Raw genomic sequence first — 17,144 nt, 5'->3', positions numbered from 1 at the left:
ATACCCAGCATTGTATTATGTAAGAAACTTATACTGCGATTCCATGACATCAGTTTCCAAGAAAACAAACAATATGTGTTGAGAATAAGTAGTGTGTGTTTCTCTGAGTAGTTAAGGAGGATCTCAAGGACCAGTACTGGACTTTGTCCAATTTAGCAAATTTCCTGGTTTACAGATGATGGTAGGCTTTTCTAGACAATAGAGAGTAGAGAGATGATGCTAATGATCAGGGAAAGGGGAAGAGTGGGCATTAAGAGGAACAGAAAGGTCATATAGCTAGGGCAAAATAACCCAAGTAAACCTAAAGTTTGAGGAGTTCTAAGGTAGCTGTTACAAACACGGAAATGGTATGTGAAGATCACACTAGGGACTTTAAAGACTGTTCCACATGATACCACGGGAGTAGAAAATGTCTTTGCAAATATTCAAGCTTACTGAGGGGAAAAGGGAAATGATTGCAATTCCACACATGCTAAAATAATAATGCTTTTTCCATGATGTTCTTTAAAAGGTAAAAACTGAGAAACAACAAAACCAAAGAACAGAACATGGAGTTCACCAGCTCACAAAGTACTAATAATAGAGACTTATCTTAAAGACAGAGCCACGTCTTCAAAATGAAAAGACAAGCACTAATTTGCACAGTTGGGGTAAACTTAGCAAATATTCTTATAGAGGGCCAGAAAACAAAATGTATTCAACAATATTTGGCTAAATCCATGGATAATTATTCCATAATGGGCTATAAAAATAAAAAATCATGAAGTTGTTACATGGGTCAACTAATAACCCCAGTGTCACTACCAGAGAGAGAAAACAAAGCTGTACCTACCATGAATCTGCTGAGTGTGGCTTTTTAATGTCCTCTTAAGTATGCATATAAATGTATAAACATTTGATCTTTGACTCTAAAACTATAAAATATTTGTCACAAAAAATCCTTTTTTAAAAACTGTATTAAAATCATCCTTGGTTGCTAAATCTATTTTCTGCCTAAGTGTTTTTCCTCATAAAAATACACTGTTATTCTCATGAATATTTATATACTGTGCCAGTAGGTAATAAGGACTTTATGACACCTTACAGTAACCTGCTACTGTGAATATAAAACATAAAATCAATTTTGCTAATGGTGGAAAAATAATATTCGAGTCAGAGAATGAGAAAGTCAACACTAAGAAAATGTGTTTTTGATAACAATTTGTAAGGTAATAGTAATTAACATTTCATAGTACTGAATTATAATTTATAGAATGGGGGCGCCTAGGTGGCTCAATCGGTTGAGCATCCGACTTTGGCTCAGGTTATAATCTCGAAGTTCACAAGTTCGAGCCCCTCGTCAGGCTCTGTGCTAACAGCTCAGAGCCTGGAGCCTGCTTTGGATTCTGTATCTCCCTCTCTCTCTGCCCCTCCCCCACTCACACTCTGTTTCTGTCTCAAAGATAAATAAACATTAAAAAAATTTTTTTTAGGGGCGCCTGGGTGGCTCAGTTGGTTGAGCGTCTGACTTCACCTCAGGTCGTGATCTCGTGCTCTGTGAGTTCGAGCCCCGCGTCGGGCTCTGTGCTGACAGCGCAGAGCCTGGAGCCTGTTTCAGATTCTGTGTCTCCCTCTCTCTCTCTGACCCTCCCCCATTCATGCTCTGTCTCTCTCTGTCTCAAAAATAAATAAACGTTAAAAAAATTTTTTTTAAATAAAAAATAAAAAAATAAAATTTTTTTAAATATAACTTACAGAATGTAGTATTCACTACAAATAATATGCACACACAAAATATTAATACAATACTAAAAGCCAATGTGGATTACTTTTCTTAAAATGTCTGGGTCTAGATCTGAGACTTATTTTTATTTATTTTATTAAGTAAAATAATACTAAATATTCTTTTAAGATTTTTTTGTAATTTTTTTTTTGAGAGAGAGAGAGAGAGAATGAGTGAGGGAGTGGCAGAGAGAGAGGGAGACAGTGAATCCAAAGGAGGCTCCAGGCTCTGGGCTGTCAGCACAAAGCCTGACACAGGGCTCTAACTCACAAACCACAAGATCGTGATGTGAGCTGAAGTCGGACGTTCAAACAAATGAGCCACTCAGGCACCCTAAATATTAAGATTAAAACCATATATATTCGTTACTTACAGTTTTTATACATAATAAAAATGTACAGTTTGGTGATATTTTATAATAAAGAAAGGATATGATCAAAACTTTGCAGGATTTGGAATGGACAAGTTAAGAAAGATTTTTGGAAAATAAATAATAAAAACAAAATTCTCTCAATTACATACCACTACTCTAAAATATAACCAGAGAGTCTAAAGGACCATACAGCCCACAATCACTAGCCATGAGAGGTTCTATCTGTAACACTAGAGTCAGACCACAAACGAATCTAATATTCTACAATCCCACAGGCACCAAAAACTTAAACATTTAAAAAATTAAAGCATGGAAAATTGAAACAAGTAACATCCGGTGAGGAACAATGATCAGTTTTATTTGTTTAACCCCAGGAAGAAATCAGTAAAGTGACAAACTGACTTTGTTATTGTTTTTTTTAGTTTATTTAGTTATTTTAAGAGAGAGAAACAGTGCAAGTGGGGGGGGGGGGTGTTGACAGAGAGAGACAGAGAATCCCAAGCAGGCCCCAAGCTGTCTGCACAGAGCCCAAAGCAGGGCTTGAGCTAATAAACTGTGAGATCATGACCTGAGACGTAGAGTCAGTTGCTTAACAAACTGAGCCACCCAGGCATCCCCTACCTTTGTTTTAATAATTCTCATTGCTAAAACAGCCACAGAAAATATCCTCACTTAATGTAAAAGAGGTTTGGATTTAAGACCAGTTTTATGTATTCAAGATGCAATCTCATAAAAAAATGCCCTTTCTATGTGGACCTGGTCCTCATGTCAGCAATGGAAGCCTTGCCACCCCAGATCCTTAGTATCTAATGAGGACAATGAAGGGTAAGTGATTTTATACCTACTCTATACCATCAATGAATAGTGTGCATGAACACACACACATACAGACACACAAGCCTTTATGGAAACTCTTAGGTCACAGTAAAAATCTCGAGAAATAATCCCATCTAGAGAAGAGAAAAGCATCTACTCTCTGAACAAAAAGTTAATAAGTCCCTTCTAGGGACCATCATGTGAATTCAAAATTGAATACGAAAGAGAAAAAAAAACAAATAGGTACTGAGTGCATATGATAAGTCAAGTGCCACACTAAAACCTTAAGTACATACATAATTAACCATAGTTCATTTTATTAACCACAGTTTATAAATGAGAAATATCAAGTTCAATGTCCTAAAAGACACTTGCCCCAGATGACACAGCTAGTAATGCATTGTGCCCTGATTCTATCCCTGGATGGCTCACTCTAAGGACTATGTCACGCCCTTAACACCATCCTGCCTTCTATCCACAGGGAGATCACCAGTCACCTGGGAGTCAGGCTGTTAATCAGAATCATAGGGAGATGGATTCATCTTTCCTGAATTATTATCTATCATTTATAGTAATCCTGTTTAAGGGCCTTCAGTTTTGAGCTATTTCAAATGATAGACACCTTACGGGGAGAAGGAATGAATAAGAGAATCCATTAATTATACAAAGTATACATTTCAAATAATACCAACTTATAAATTAATTTATATAACATTAAATTATATATATATACATATATATAAATTAATTTATATGACAGAAAGTATTTACCTGGAGCTCTGCCATGATTAATGATATTAATCTCTTTACAATATACTTTGCTATTGGCAACCAATGTGCCAAAATTAACTTCTGACTCAATTTCCAATTGACAGGCTGGAATCAACCTAGGAGAGGAGAAAAGAGGACAACATAATTAACAATTATAACTTCATACTTAAATCTACAGGGGGACATATATAGACACTTTTATAGTAATTCCTTGTAAGACATTTACATTTCCTTAAAAGTCTGTTGATGGCATATTTGTCAGTAAAAGGAACTGAAATAAAGACATGAAAACAAGATAATGAGATACATTTTTAACGAAGAGATCAGACTTTATGCATCTAAGGACATAGTACACCCTCTTAAGTACTCACCTTGAAAGGCTACCCACATATCTCAATATTTTTTGCCACTCAAAACATTTTTGGAATCTCCACCTAAGCCTATAATACATTCTTTGGCCCCTCCTCAGAGAGGGGGGGGAATTGATCTTTACAAAGTAAAATAGTTCAGATGATGCCAAATCTGATGAAATAAAAGAAGGTGTTATGCTATAAAATATCATTTGGGGACTAAAACAAGATCTAAGCACAAAAAGATACAATAGATTTTTCACCTGTGTCTCTAACTAAAAGGGCTCACTGTAGCATATCTATAACACATGTTTCCTACACATTTTAAAAATCCACTGTAATTCTATATGCACATCTCACAAGGATACATATATTTTATATATGGAAAATTTATAATTTATTAACAAGTATATTATCTTGTTTGATACTAAAAACTTCATTAAAAGGAAACAAATATTATTATGGCTCCTATGTTATAGATGAAAAGCCAAACACTTCCAAAGCCTCAATGATTTATCTGAGAAATTATTTGTATATAACATTGGTGAACTTAGCCTTGATTTTGTTAGATTTTAAGTGCATTACCCTTACGAACCTAACAATGATAACAGTGCCAATAATAAATATAGTAATAACTGATCTCTACTGAGTCCTTAGGTTATGTACCAGACACATGAATTAAGTAATTTACTCCATATAGGATATAACTTCCAAAATATAAATACATACAGACACATGCACAAAGACATAAGTAAGAATACCTGAATAAAACATTCACAAATACTGCTTTATGCACTGGTGGTCTGGGCCTTCTTTCTGAGATGTATGTTTATATGGGAGTGTTTGTGTATTATTGGATATATAGAGACATTCCAGAGATCAGCCAGGACTATCCTGTATATGCTGCTTCTTTAAGGAGTACCCACGTTCTTCTCATGAAGACGTTGTAATTTTGTAACAGGAAAAGGGAAGATCAATGACCTCAGTGTACGTAATTGCATTAACAGAGTTTAAAGGATCTAAAAGAGGCACTCATTACACAAACAATATAAGATATGAAGGCGAACATTCGTTCAAACTATTTCTCTAGCTGGGTTCAGAAACGTATCTTAAAAATAATTTCTTGGATACGTTTTTCAATTTGAGCCTTGTCACCTTTTCCTTTTAAAAGCATGGCATCATCTTTAGTCACAATGACCACTCCAACTTTTCCTAAGTCCTGAAGCTGAACATCTTCAAGATTCAGAGTCAACCATTCTTCTCTGAACACTGCGCCACCAGTAGCAATAGCCCTATCTTTAAGCTGGTTCTTTCTATTGTCACCAAAACCTGGAGCTTTGACAGCTACAACCTGAAGACCAACTTTTAGCCTATTCAAAACAAGTGTACTCAGAGCTTCTCCACCAACATCTTCAGCAATTATGACCAAGGGTTTAGGGTGAGCATTGGCAATTTCAAGAACATGTACAATGGACCAGACACTAGAAATTTTCGTTTCACTCAACAGAACATAGGCATCTTGGAATTCACATTTCTGCCCTTTTGATGTATTAATAAAGTATGGAGAAATATAACCTCGATCAAACTTCATGCCTTCAATAATTTTTAATTCATCATTTAGTGTTTTTCCATCCTTTACTGTGATAACACCTTTTCTTCCAACCTTTTTCACTGTATCAGAAATGATGTTGCCAATTTCTTTGTCTCCATTTGTAGAAATGGTAGCAAGCTGAGCAATTTCTCCAGGGGTCGTCACAGGTTTAGACTGCTTCTTAAGTTCAGCAATTACAGCATCAACAGCTAACATCACACCTCTCCTGATTTCCACTGAAAAAGTATCCAAGAAATTACTGAACAGTTAGATATCAAAACTAGTGAATATGAAAAGGAAAAACTGAATGAACATCTGGCAAAACTCTCAGATGGAGTAGCTGTGCTGAAGGTTGGTGGCACAAGTGATGTTGAAGTGAATGAAAAGAAAGAGTTACAGATGTCCTCAATGCTACCCGAGCTGCTGTTGAAGAAGACATTGTTCTGGGAGGGGGTTGTGCTCTGCTTCGGTGCATTCCAGCCTTGGATTCGATAACTCCAACTAATGAAGATGAAAAAATTGGTATATAAATCATTAAGAGAACACTCAAAATTCCTGCAATGACCATTGCTAAGAATGCAGGTGTTGAAGGATCACTGATAGTTGAGAAAATTATGTTGAGTTCCTCAGAAGTTGGTTATGATGCTATGCTTGGAGATTTTGTGAATATGGTAGAAAAGGGAATCATTGATCCAACTAAGGTCATAAGAACTGCTTTATTGGATGCTGCTGGCGTGGCCTCTCTATTAACTACAGCAGAAGTTGTAGTCACCGAAATTCCTAAGGAAGAGAAGGACCCTGGAATGGGTGGAATGGGAGGTGGTATGGGAGGTGGCAATGTTCTAATTCCTAGAATAGCGCTTTACCATTGTTAATGAACTGTGACAGGAAGTTCAAGGCAGTGCTCCTCAAGAATAACTTCAGAGAAGTCAGTTGAAGGAAATGAATGAAGAAAAGCCTGGCTGATGTTCAAGAAAATCACTATAACCATCAGTTACTGGGTTCAGTTGACAACATATAATGGTTTACTGCTGTCATTGTCCATGCCTACAGATAATTTATTTTGTATTTGTGAATAAAAAGACATTTGTACATTCCTGATAACTGAATGCAAGAGCCATGTACCAATGTACTGCTTTCAATTTAAATACTGAGGTATTTTTACTACTATTCTGTTAAAATAAGGATTTTAGTGCTTGCCATCACCAGATGAAAAGTTAAGAAGCAGCCTTTCTGTGGAGAGTAATTGTGTACAAAGTAGAGAAATAACCAATTATGTGACAACCTTTGTGTAATAAAAATTTCTTTAAAGTTAAAAAAAAGTAATAATAATAATTTCTTAGAAGGGGGTGGCTGGGTGGCTCAGTCTGGGTGGTGTCAGGTGTGCTGACAGCTCAGAGCCTGGAGCCTGCTTTGGATTCTGTGACTCCCTCTCTCTGCCCCTCCCCTGCTTGTGCGCTGTCTCTGTCTTTCAAATTTTTTTTTTTTTCCAACGTTTGTTTATTTTTGGGACAGAGAGAGACAGAGCATGAACGGGGGAGGGGCAGAGAGAGAGGGAGACACAGAATCGGAAACAGGCTCCAGGCTCTGAGCCATCAGCCCAGAGCCCGACGCGGGGCTCGAACTCACGGACCGCGAGATCGTGACCTGGCTGAAGTCGGACGCTTAACCGACTGCGCCACCCAGGCGCCCCTCTGTCTTTCAAAAATAAATACACGTTTAAAAATTTTTTTTAAATAATAATTTCTTGGGGCACCTGGGTGGCTTAGTCGGTTAAGTGTCCAACTTCGGCTTAGGTAGATCTCAGGGCTCATTGAGTTTGAGCCCTGCATTGGGCTCTCTGCTGTCAGCACAGAGTCTGCCTCAGATCCTCTGTCCTGCTCTCTCTCTGCCCCTCCCCTGCTCTCGTGCACACTTGCTCTCTCTCAACAATAAACAAACATTTAAAAAAATAAAATTTCTTAAGAGTCTACTCACACACGCACACACATATGTACACATACACATATATACATTATATATATATATATATATATATATATATATATAAATTATACACACGTATGTATGCACACATATATATGGGTTACCTTAGTAGTAAGGGCTTGGTAATAGAGTAATATAATACATAACAGTTTTTCTGGCTTTCCTATTGGTTTCTCTTCCACCTGACTAAGAAAAGTATTTGCAATAACATTTTTCTTTTTATGTTATAGACAGTTTATGTTAACAAACAGGAGAATGGTAGTTACCAGGAGCTGGGGTGGGAAAATTGGTAAGTGGTTGGTCAAAATATGCACTTAGAAGATGAATTGGTTCTGAAGATCTCATGCCCAGCCTTGTGATTAGAGTTAACAACACTGCATTATGTATTTGAAAGCTGCTAAGAGACGATATCTTAAATGTTCTCACAACAAAATGAAATGATAATTATGTGATCTGATGGAGGTGTTAGCTAACACCACACTAGTAATCACATTGCAATATATAAATGCACCAAATCAACACCGTGTACAGCTTAAACTTACACAAAGTTCTTTATCAATTATATCTCAATTTTAAAAAAGGAAAAAAATTAAGTACCAAACTTGGTAATTTATATATGGAGTTAAATTTATAGTAATATAATTCATAAGAAATTCTAAAAACATGTATGGATTTATGATTGGAGTAAATCTACTTATATACATATTTGTAAACATACTGAACAAATAATACATTAGGATATGATGCTATAGTTAGAAATGTAACGAAAATACAAATCTGAGGGGAAAAAAAGATGAGGTAAATCTTTCAACTGTTAAATTACTATGGTATTTCCACTCTACTGGATACATTTGAAAGAAGCATGTAATTATCTTATAGTAATATTTGTTATGTGTAAGTGATTACATCTTTGCAACTATTCAAGCTCATGACTAAAACTCTCAGCCATTTTTAAATGTGCAAGAGGGATGAAAAAACAAGTGCTCACAATCACTGATTATATAATTTCTGCTAAAGTACTTCTGAAAGGGCAGAGAATCCAAACTTCGGGTTTCCAGACAAGATTTCATAAATCTATTTTTCCATATTCGTCCCCACTAAATGCAACTATAAACTCTAGAAATGGTGCAAGAGACAAGCAAAGAATGTTCATAGCAGCTGTATTTGTAATGTATCATGGCATCTGCCTGATATCCTTCATCAGGCCAAAGGTTAAACAGACTGTGGTATATGCATACCATGGAAGACATGACATGACAAAATTTTAGAAATGGAAGACAGATTACTGGTTTGAACAGTTCAGGGATTGTAGGTGTGAAGCAGAAGGAAGGTGGGTATGGGTATAAAAAAGTAACAGGAGATGGGCGCCTCAGTGGCCCAGTAGGTTAAGCAACCGACTCTTGATTTTGGCTCAGGTCATGATCTCACAGTTAGTGGGATGGAGCCCCACATCAGGCTCTGTGCTGACAGTGCAGAGCCTGCTTGGGATTCTCTCTTCCTCTCTCTCTGCCTCTTCCCACCCTATCACTCTCAAAAAATAAATAAATAACCTTTTTTTTAAAAAAAAAAGTAACAGGAGAAATCCTTGTCGTATTACCAGTGCTGAATATCTGGACTATGGTGGTGGATATAAAAACCTATACAGGTAATAGAATTGTATAGAACTTAAAAACTTAAAAACTTAACACATACATACACACACACAGATACACACGCCCATCCTCCTTCAGCCCTTTCCATCATAGTTTAAGGGGACAGTGTTTTCCTTATGCTGTAGCTGTGATGAGCAGCCAAACTCAGATGAGAGAGAGCATACATTACGAGGACAAGACAAAATTCCTGTTTTCAAAGGCAGAAGCATCTTCAACTCTTTTCTCCCTATATAGTACAAGCAAGCAAATCTCACTGAAACTCATAGTTACATCAATGTGCAGAATGGGCCAAAAATGGCCTTACCTAAAATAAATTATAAAATGTAAAGTAAGTATTTTTTTTTTTAATTTTTTTTTTCAACGTTTATTTATTTTTGGGACAGAGAGAGACAGAGCATGAACGGGGGAGGGGCAGAGAGAGAGGGAGACACAGAATGGGAAACAGGCTCCAGGCTCCGAGCCATCAGCCCAGAGCCTGACGCGGGGCTCGAACTCACGGACCGCGAGATCGTGACCTGGCTGAAGTCGGACGCTTAACCGACTGCGCCACCCAGGCGCCCCTAAAGTAAGTATTTTTAATAGGCTAATAACATTCCTTTCCTGACAATGTGTTAACTGATTTCTATACAGAATGCGATGCTTGGCTAAATCAGAACTTCTCAACAACATGGAGAACTAAAATAACTGCAGATCTAAATTTGGTTTATGAAAATAAAAAAACACACAAGGGAACTTATAAAAAGACATATCTAATGCCAGTATTAACATTCCAATATTAATTCTACAGATGGTAGACAAATAGAGACAAAAGAATGACATCTATGGAAGCACATTTTGCTAAGGAAAAGGAGGATCCACACATGCATGTCTATCAATTAAAAAAACACTTTAAGGGGCGCCTGGGTGGCTCAGTAGATTAAGCATCCGACTTGGGCTCAGGTCATGATCTCACAGTTTGTGCGTTCAAGCCCAGCATCAGGCTCTGTGCCGACAGCCCAGAGCCTGGAGCCTGCTTTGGATTCTGTGTCTCCCTCTCTCTCTGCCCTCCCCTGCTTGTGCTCTGTCTCTCTCTCAATCTCTCTCTCAAAAATAAATAAACATTAAAAAAATTATAAGTTAACTCTTAAATACAGAGGACAAACTGAGGGCTGCTGGAGGGGTTTTGGGTGGGGGGATGGGCTAAATGGGCACGGGGCGTTAAGGAGACTTGTTGGGAGGAGCACTGGAAATTATACACAAGTGATGAATCACTAAATTCTATTCCTGAAATCATTAGTATACCACATGTTAATCTACTTAGATGTAAATTTTTAAAAATTATAATAATAAATAAAATATAAAAAAAAAATTTACTCTCAAAAGGTATAAAAAAAAAAAACACGGTCAAAATAAAACAGGATGTAAGTCAAGGGGAAAAGAGGGAATACATGCAATTGTTGAACGTTTTTATTTTAATTAAAAATACCAGAAAACCAGCCTTCCATTTTTTGAACACCCGTTTGCTAAAAATAGTTCAGCTATAAGGACACTATAGATACAAAAAGAAATCTTAGCCAGAGAAAATACAGAATATTATATTACTTTGACCCTTATTTTTATGTGAAGAGTGCTGAAAATGTCAGCATGAAATATGAAGAATACGTACCCAAGTAGAGGGATCTCTATTATTTTATTTCCTATTGAAATAAGTAGTTGGTCATAAGTGTCTTCATCCTTATCAGGATGGTATTCCACCATAGCTGTCATCTGAAGTCCAGAAGCAAGTGCTTTATCCAGATTGGTCAAAATCAGTTTGAACTTCATGGGGAAAAAAAAAAAAAAAAATCAAATTATACATCTTAACTCCTAATAAGGAAATAATGTGAGCTACGATAGCTAGACGTGTCCATTAGTTCAAGAGCTGTATCAGGATATAGGCAATATTCCTTCCCTGAAAGCAAACACTTAATGACTGTGTGTGTGTGTGTATATATATATATATTTTTTTATATATATATATATTTTTTTAATGACTGTGTGTGTGTGTGTATATATATATATATTTTTTAATGTTTATTTTTGAGAGAAACAGATGCTAACAGGGGAAGGGCAGAGAGAGAGGAAGACAAAGAATCCAAAGCAGGCTCCAGGCTCTGAGCTATCAGCACAGAACCTGACGCGGGTCTTGGACCCACGAACAGTGAGATCATGACCTGAGACAAAGTCAGATGCCTATTAAGCAATCCAGGCACCCCTCCAGGTATGCTTTTAACAGTACATGGACTAAAACTGACAATGTAGTCAGTTGAGAAACATGTAAATGCTCACAAGCTCATTTAGAAGTATGAGGTACTTCAATACAGAACAAAGGGAGAGCAATCTAATAATTTAATAATTATCTATTATTAAATAATAGATAATCTAATAATCTTAAACACATACATTTATCATTTTATATACTTTTTGTATGGGGACTTAGAATTCAGAACTTGGAGCAAACATAAAAAAGGAATAGGATACGAGGGGAAGAAAACCCACTTTCATTCTTGTAAAACATTTGCTAGACTCCAGGACAAATATGAAGGGAGAAAGTGAAGGAGAGAATTACTATGTGTTGGAGACCCACAATAAGTCAAGCATTCTACATCTCTTATCTCACATAAGACAGTTCTACAGTCCTATAAGGCTGATGTTAAGGCTCCCAGAATATAGATGAGTAAACTGGGACTTGGAGAGCATAATTAACGTCTAAGGTCACTCTAACAGGATTCAAATCACACATCTATGTGACTCTGAAATATAAGCTCCTTCCCCATAAGTGGAAAAAGTCCCTCTCCTGAGTACATAATCTCTTCAAGGAAGCAGACTATACACCCCTAGAAAGTTAAATAATACAAGTCAAGAACTAATTAAGTGTCTTATGAGTACTGGAGACATAGGTATCACAAAAGCCCATGAGAAAGCATGATTACCATTGGGCTAGAAAGGAGTGTACTTGGCCTAAGCTTAAAGAATAGATGTAAAAGGTGGAGAACAAGCAAGTAAGGTGCTCCCTATGGGGAAGGAATATCTCGGACATAAGCCAAGAAAAGAATAAGCAGAACAGTCCTTCAGCAGGCAACTAATAAGCTAGCCTTGCTGGGCAAAGAGCTCAATCCGTAACGATGGAGGTCACGTTGAAATTAATTATTCAGGGCTTTTCATGCCAGGCTAAATCTAAGCAATACTTTCCAGCAATGAAGGGCACAGAGCAGTGGAGTGATTTGTTGATACCAGTGGTCTGAAAGCTTCATACTTCCAGCAAACTTCTGATACCTCAAAACTATCACAGTTCAACTCTGAATCCCCCTGCAATTACAGAACAGTAAGAAAACAAGGGATAGATTTTTCCCTGCATAAGCTTTTGGGTGTTACAAGTGCATGTATCAGATGTGACTATCTTCCTTTAAAGAAGCTGTATCTTGGAGAAAGGAAACCATGGCTTCAGCAGCATGTGCTTTTGGTCAAACTACAAGTTGCTGAGCCCTGTGAATGGTATACAAAGGTGTATAAGGCACCACCCTTACTCAGGAGCTGACGGACGGGAAAACTAACATTTACTAGGAGTCATCAGGACACAAGTCCAAACTATAATCAATGCCTGATAACTGGTATCCAGCAGGGAAGAAATAATTTGGAGATAATATGATAAGACTTACAGAGAAAAAGAGAACTCAATTTGACCCTTAAAGATGGGTGGGATTTGGAAACAGGTGATTCTTGCAGGAGGTGGGAATGAAAAACACGGGTCAAAAGAAAAGGGAGTCTGAGCCATGGAGGTAAAAGGGGACAATTCCAAGTAAGACTGGCCTGACTGATGCAGAAGCCACACAAGTTAACAAAACACTAAAGATAAGGACTGTGTCTTCTTCATTTTCTACCAGCAACCCACAGTAGATGGCATATAGTACTACATATGGTTCATAACAGGTCATCAACACAAAGATAATGCAGCCTCTTGAGCCAGGGTTGCAAACCAGTACTACTGTATGTTAGAAGCATCATTTTGTAAGTAATTATAAATGGTGATGATGACAATCTTCTTTATACAGCACTTTTTCTTTTCTCCAAGATAGTTAATACATTTTTTTCTAATCTATCTTCTTCCTAATTCGCTTTATATCTATGAAGGATCAGGAGAGCACACTATGGTCTTGCAACAAAGAGAAGTTCACACTAATACTGGGCTCACGGCTTTGGCCTCTAACTGGTAAGCTTACCTGGCCATTCTCTTGTGTCCAGATTTGTGGTCTAAATAGTTTTCCTTCTTAACTCTTGATACAAACTAAAATGAATTATATCATTTATCTCCTGACTGCACAAAAACCACCCATATAAGTGTCTCCTGGACATCCATAAAATAGTGTTTGCCCACATCTGGGATTTACTGCCAGCCTGAATTTTAGAAGAAAAGTATTTTCAGGTATACATTCAATTGCTCAATAAATATGTAGTGACGTAGCGAAATTATAAAATTTTTCCCTTATTTTACAGTATTTGGAGTAATCAGGTCATTTTTGATTTAAAAAAGAGTTAATAGCCTCTCACGATATTCCATTTTATTACAAAATACATGTTACTATTGTTAAAACATTCAAATATAAAAATGAACAAAGCAGGATTCCATTTATATGAAACTCAAAAACAAGCAAAACTAATCTGTGGTGTTAGAAATCACTACAGTGGTCACCTCCATGAGGTGATTACTCCAGGTACTGCAAGGAACCTTCTAGAATGCTGGAAATGGAAATTCTACGATTTGACCCAAATGGTGGCTACATGGGTGTATAAACACATAAAAATTCATCAAGCTTTACTTTCGCGATTTGTGCACTTTAGTGTAGGTAAAAAGTACAATTTTTTTTAAGTGTAAAAAGTAGAACATGAAAGTCCTTTTTCTCATTATCCTTCTACTCGCTACCGTACATTTTTCTATGTATATACAAATAGATGTAATTTTAACAACAAAAAAAATCGTAGATACCTTTCCATTTCTGTACCTAGAAATCCAGGTGCATTCAATACTACTTATCGTTAAGAATGTCCCACAAAAAAACAAAAATACTAATAAGGTTATTTATCACTTACATATCAAAAATTCTTATCACCTTTCCTATATCAAAAGTCTCCCTGACAGCAAACTAATATTCATCCTCTCACACACATGATCTAAAATGACAGCGAGATTGAAATAGAATTCTGTCAACTTTGGGGGCCTGGAAGGTTCAGCTGGTTAAGCATCCGACTTCGGCTCAGGTCATGATTTCGCAGTTAGCAAGTTCGAGCCCCCAGCTAGGGCTCTGTGCTGACAGCTCGGAGCCTGGAGGCTGCTTCAGATTCTGCGTCTCCCTCTCTCTCTGCCCCTTCCCCGCTCACACTCTGTTTCTCTCTCCCTGTCTCAAAAATAATAAACATTAAAACATGTTTTAATTAAAAAAAAGAATTCTGTCAACTTCTAAGTCAGAAGATGGAGACGGCCTCTCGGAACATTAATTTTACTCATGATCTTTACTGACTCCCCCAGTTTCTAAGTCCTGTAAGGGTAGGGTTGTGTTCATTTTAGATTCCTCACACCTACAGCCTATTATAAAGTAGGTGCTCAACAAATGTTTGTTGGAACATGAAATAATAAACCTTTCCACTATCCTACTGCATCTAGAGTAATCAGGCACTTTATGACTAAAGGGTACTTTAGAGAATTTTGTTGATGTAATTCTACAGTATACAAGCACAAATTCTGGGGTTAGGAGACAGACATGGAACCCCCTTTCCCTTCTTTCCAAACCCAAGATGAAGAAGTTGGGAGGTTCTAGATCAACTTTTCCCCCACTGTGTCTCCGTAACTAAACAAAAAAAAAAAAAAAAAAAAAAAAAAAAAAACAAAACAAAACGGCTAGCACGCGTATGCACTGAGACCTAAATGGCCGCTCCCTGGGAAGCTCAATCCTGCCCCCGCCCCCCCCCCCCCACACTCCCGCAGAAGCCGGCGTCTACTCTCCGGGACAAAGCAGGCGCCCAGGTGGGGAGGCGGTCTCAGAGCCCTGACGCTCGGGAGGTCCTGCTCCTGCACCCCCGAGGGTGTTACCTGTGGCTTGAGTGGTTCCTGAAACCGGATTTTCTGGTTGCAACGGCCGAGGTTGTGTACGGTAACCGGCAGGCGGTACACCCTCCCGGCCAGCGTGTCCAGGAACTTCACCTCCGAAGGGGTCACCCGCAGATGCACCTCCTTCTTTGGGGTCTCCACGTCCCGGGAGATGAAGGAGCCCCTCTCAGTCTCCATGGCGGCCTTGTAGGTAGCCTGCGAACAGTAGCTGACTTGATTTACAGAGGGCTAGCGTGGACGCCGTCGCTAGGCAACCGACAGACGCCGCACGCTCGCCTCAAGCTCCACCCTCATTGGCTCAGCCCAAACTTTGTGCGTTGGCTTATAGAATGCAGGCACGTGGGGAAGGAAAGAACCCAGGGATCGCAAGTGTCACCAGAGAAGCTGGAAAACGTTCTGTGACAGCCCAAATCTCACTTCGTTCTGGCCTGTCAGGATTTTAAGATGGCATTGGCGGGGTGCGGTAATTTTCCCGGACCTCTCTTAAGACTAAACTTAAAGAGCAAAGGAAGTGATGTGCCCGCCAAGTCAATTAAAGCATCAAAACTAACAGTTAACAGAGGAATTCAATGGAAGCAGAGTCAGGACCCCCTAGGTGCCCTGCTCACTGGCCTTTAGGCTATTGTTTCTCAAAAGGTAATAGCAAGCCTCTAGATCTTTTGTTAAAATGCAGATTCTGTTTCAGTAGATCTGGGGCGGGGCCTAAGATTCTGTATTTGTAGCAAGGTCCCAGGTGATTCCAATGCTGCTGCAGGTCCTGGGACCACACACTGAGTATAGAAGCTTTAGGAAGTTTTGTTAATTACTCCAGGTGTTAAGTTTTCTTCATTTGTGAAACCAAGGGGCTGCTCAAAAGGTTGAGATCAAACCTCTTATCTAGCTAGATGAGCACCCTCCCAACAGTCCTAGATTCACACTGCCCAATCATTAACTTCATCCTTGATCTGCTGTGATGGTCTTAGGGTTTCAAAACATAGTAGGTTAGTGGCATTTCCCTGCCTTAAATCTGCTTCTTATCACTTTACAACAAGCTGCTTTCTACGGACTTTTATTAATTTGGAGTCAAGCTCTACAGATATATCCATATACTGTGTAATTATATATATAATACTTATGTTGAGGGGCTCCTGGGTGGCTCAGTCAGTTAAGCGTCCAACTTTGGCTCAGGTAGTGATCTCCTGATTCATGGGTTCCAGCCCTGCCTCAGGCTCTGTGCTGACAGCTCAGAGCCTGGAGCCTGCTTCGGATTCTGTGTCTCCCTCACAATCTGCCCCTCCCCTGCTTGCACTCTCTCTCTCTCTCTCAAAAATAAGTAAACATTAAAAAAAATTTTTTTTTGAAAAGTAAAGAAAAAAGAGTCTGAATGCAGACCAGGAAAACCTATTATAGTGCTTAGAGTAACGACTTGGAAACAAGATCTATTGAGGTGGCTCAGTTGGTTAAGCCTCTGACTCTTGATCTCGGCTCACTCATTGATCTCACCGTGCATGAGATCAAGCCCAGAGTTGGGCTCTGTGCTGACAACATGGAGCCTGCTTGGGATTCTCTCTCCCTCTCGCTCTCTGCCCCTCCCCCACTCACTGTCTTTCTCTCTCTCTCTCAATAAATAAGTACACATTCTTAAAACAAACAAAAAAAAGAAACAAAGAAATAAGCTATTGAAAGAAAATAAACAGAACTTCTCTGAACACAGGAGTGTTAAAAGTGTAGCAACTGATGTGT

The 17,144-nt window shown here is 38.3% G+C and overlaps 1 protein-coding gene across 1 annotated transcript in view; it reads right to left on the bottom strand.

Moving 5' to 3' along the window:
- The window catches only part of CFAP47 (cilia and flagella associated protein 47), a 550,869-nt gene extending 535,253 nt beyond the window's left edge, over nt 1-15,616 (bottom strand). Inside the window, exons 1-3 of the mRNA XM_030305764.1 lie at nt 15,405-15,616; nt 10,947-11,098; nt 3,723-3,838 (exon numbers count right to left, since the gene is read on the bottom strand). Coding sequence (XP_030161624.1) covers nt 3,723-3,838; nt 10,947-11,098; nt 15,405-15,599 — 463 coding nt within the window. The 5' untranslated portion in view covers nt 15,600-15,616. The remainder of the gene's footprint in view (nt 1-3,722; nt 3,839-10,946; nt 11,099-15,404) is intronic.
- Nucleotides 15,617-17,144: the final 1,528 nt, after the last annotated feature.

The sequence above is a fragment of the Lynx canadensis genome, chromosome X (genome assembly GCF_007474595.2).
Source record: "Lynx canadensis isolate LIC74 chromosome X, mLynCan4.pri.v2, whole genome shotgun sequence".
Lineage (NCBI taxonomy): Eukaryota > Metazoa > Chordata > Mammalia > Carnivora > Felidae > Lynx > Lynx canadensis.
The sequence above is the reverse complement of the archived record's forward strand: the minus strand, read 5'-3'. Positions and strand labels throughout refer to the sequence as shown.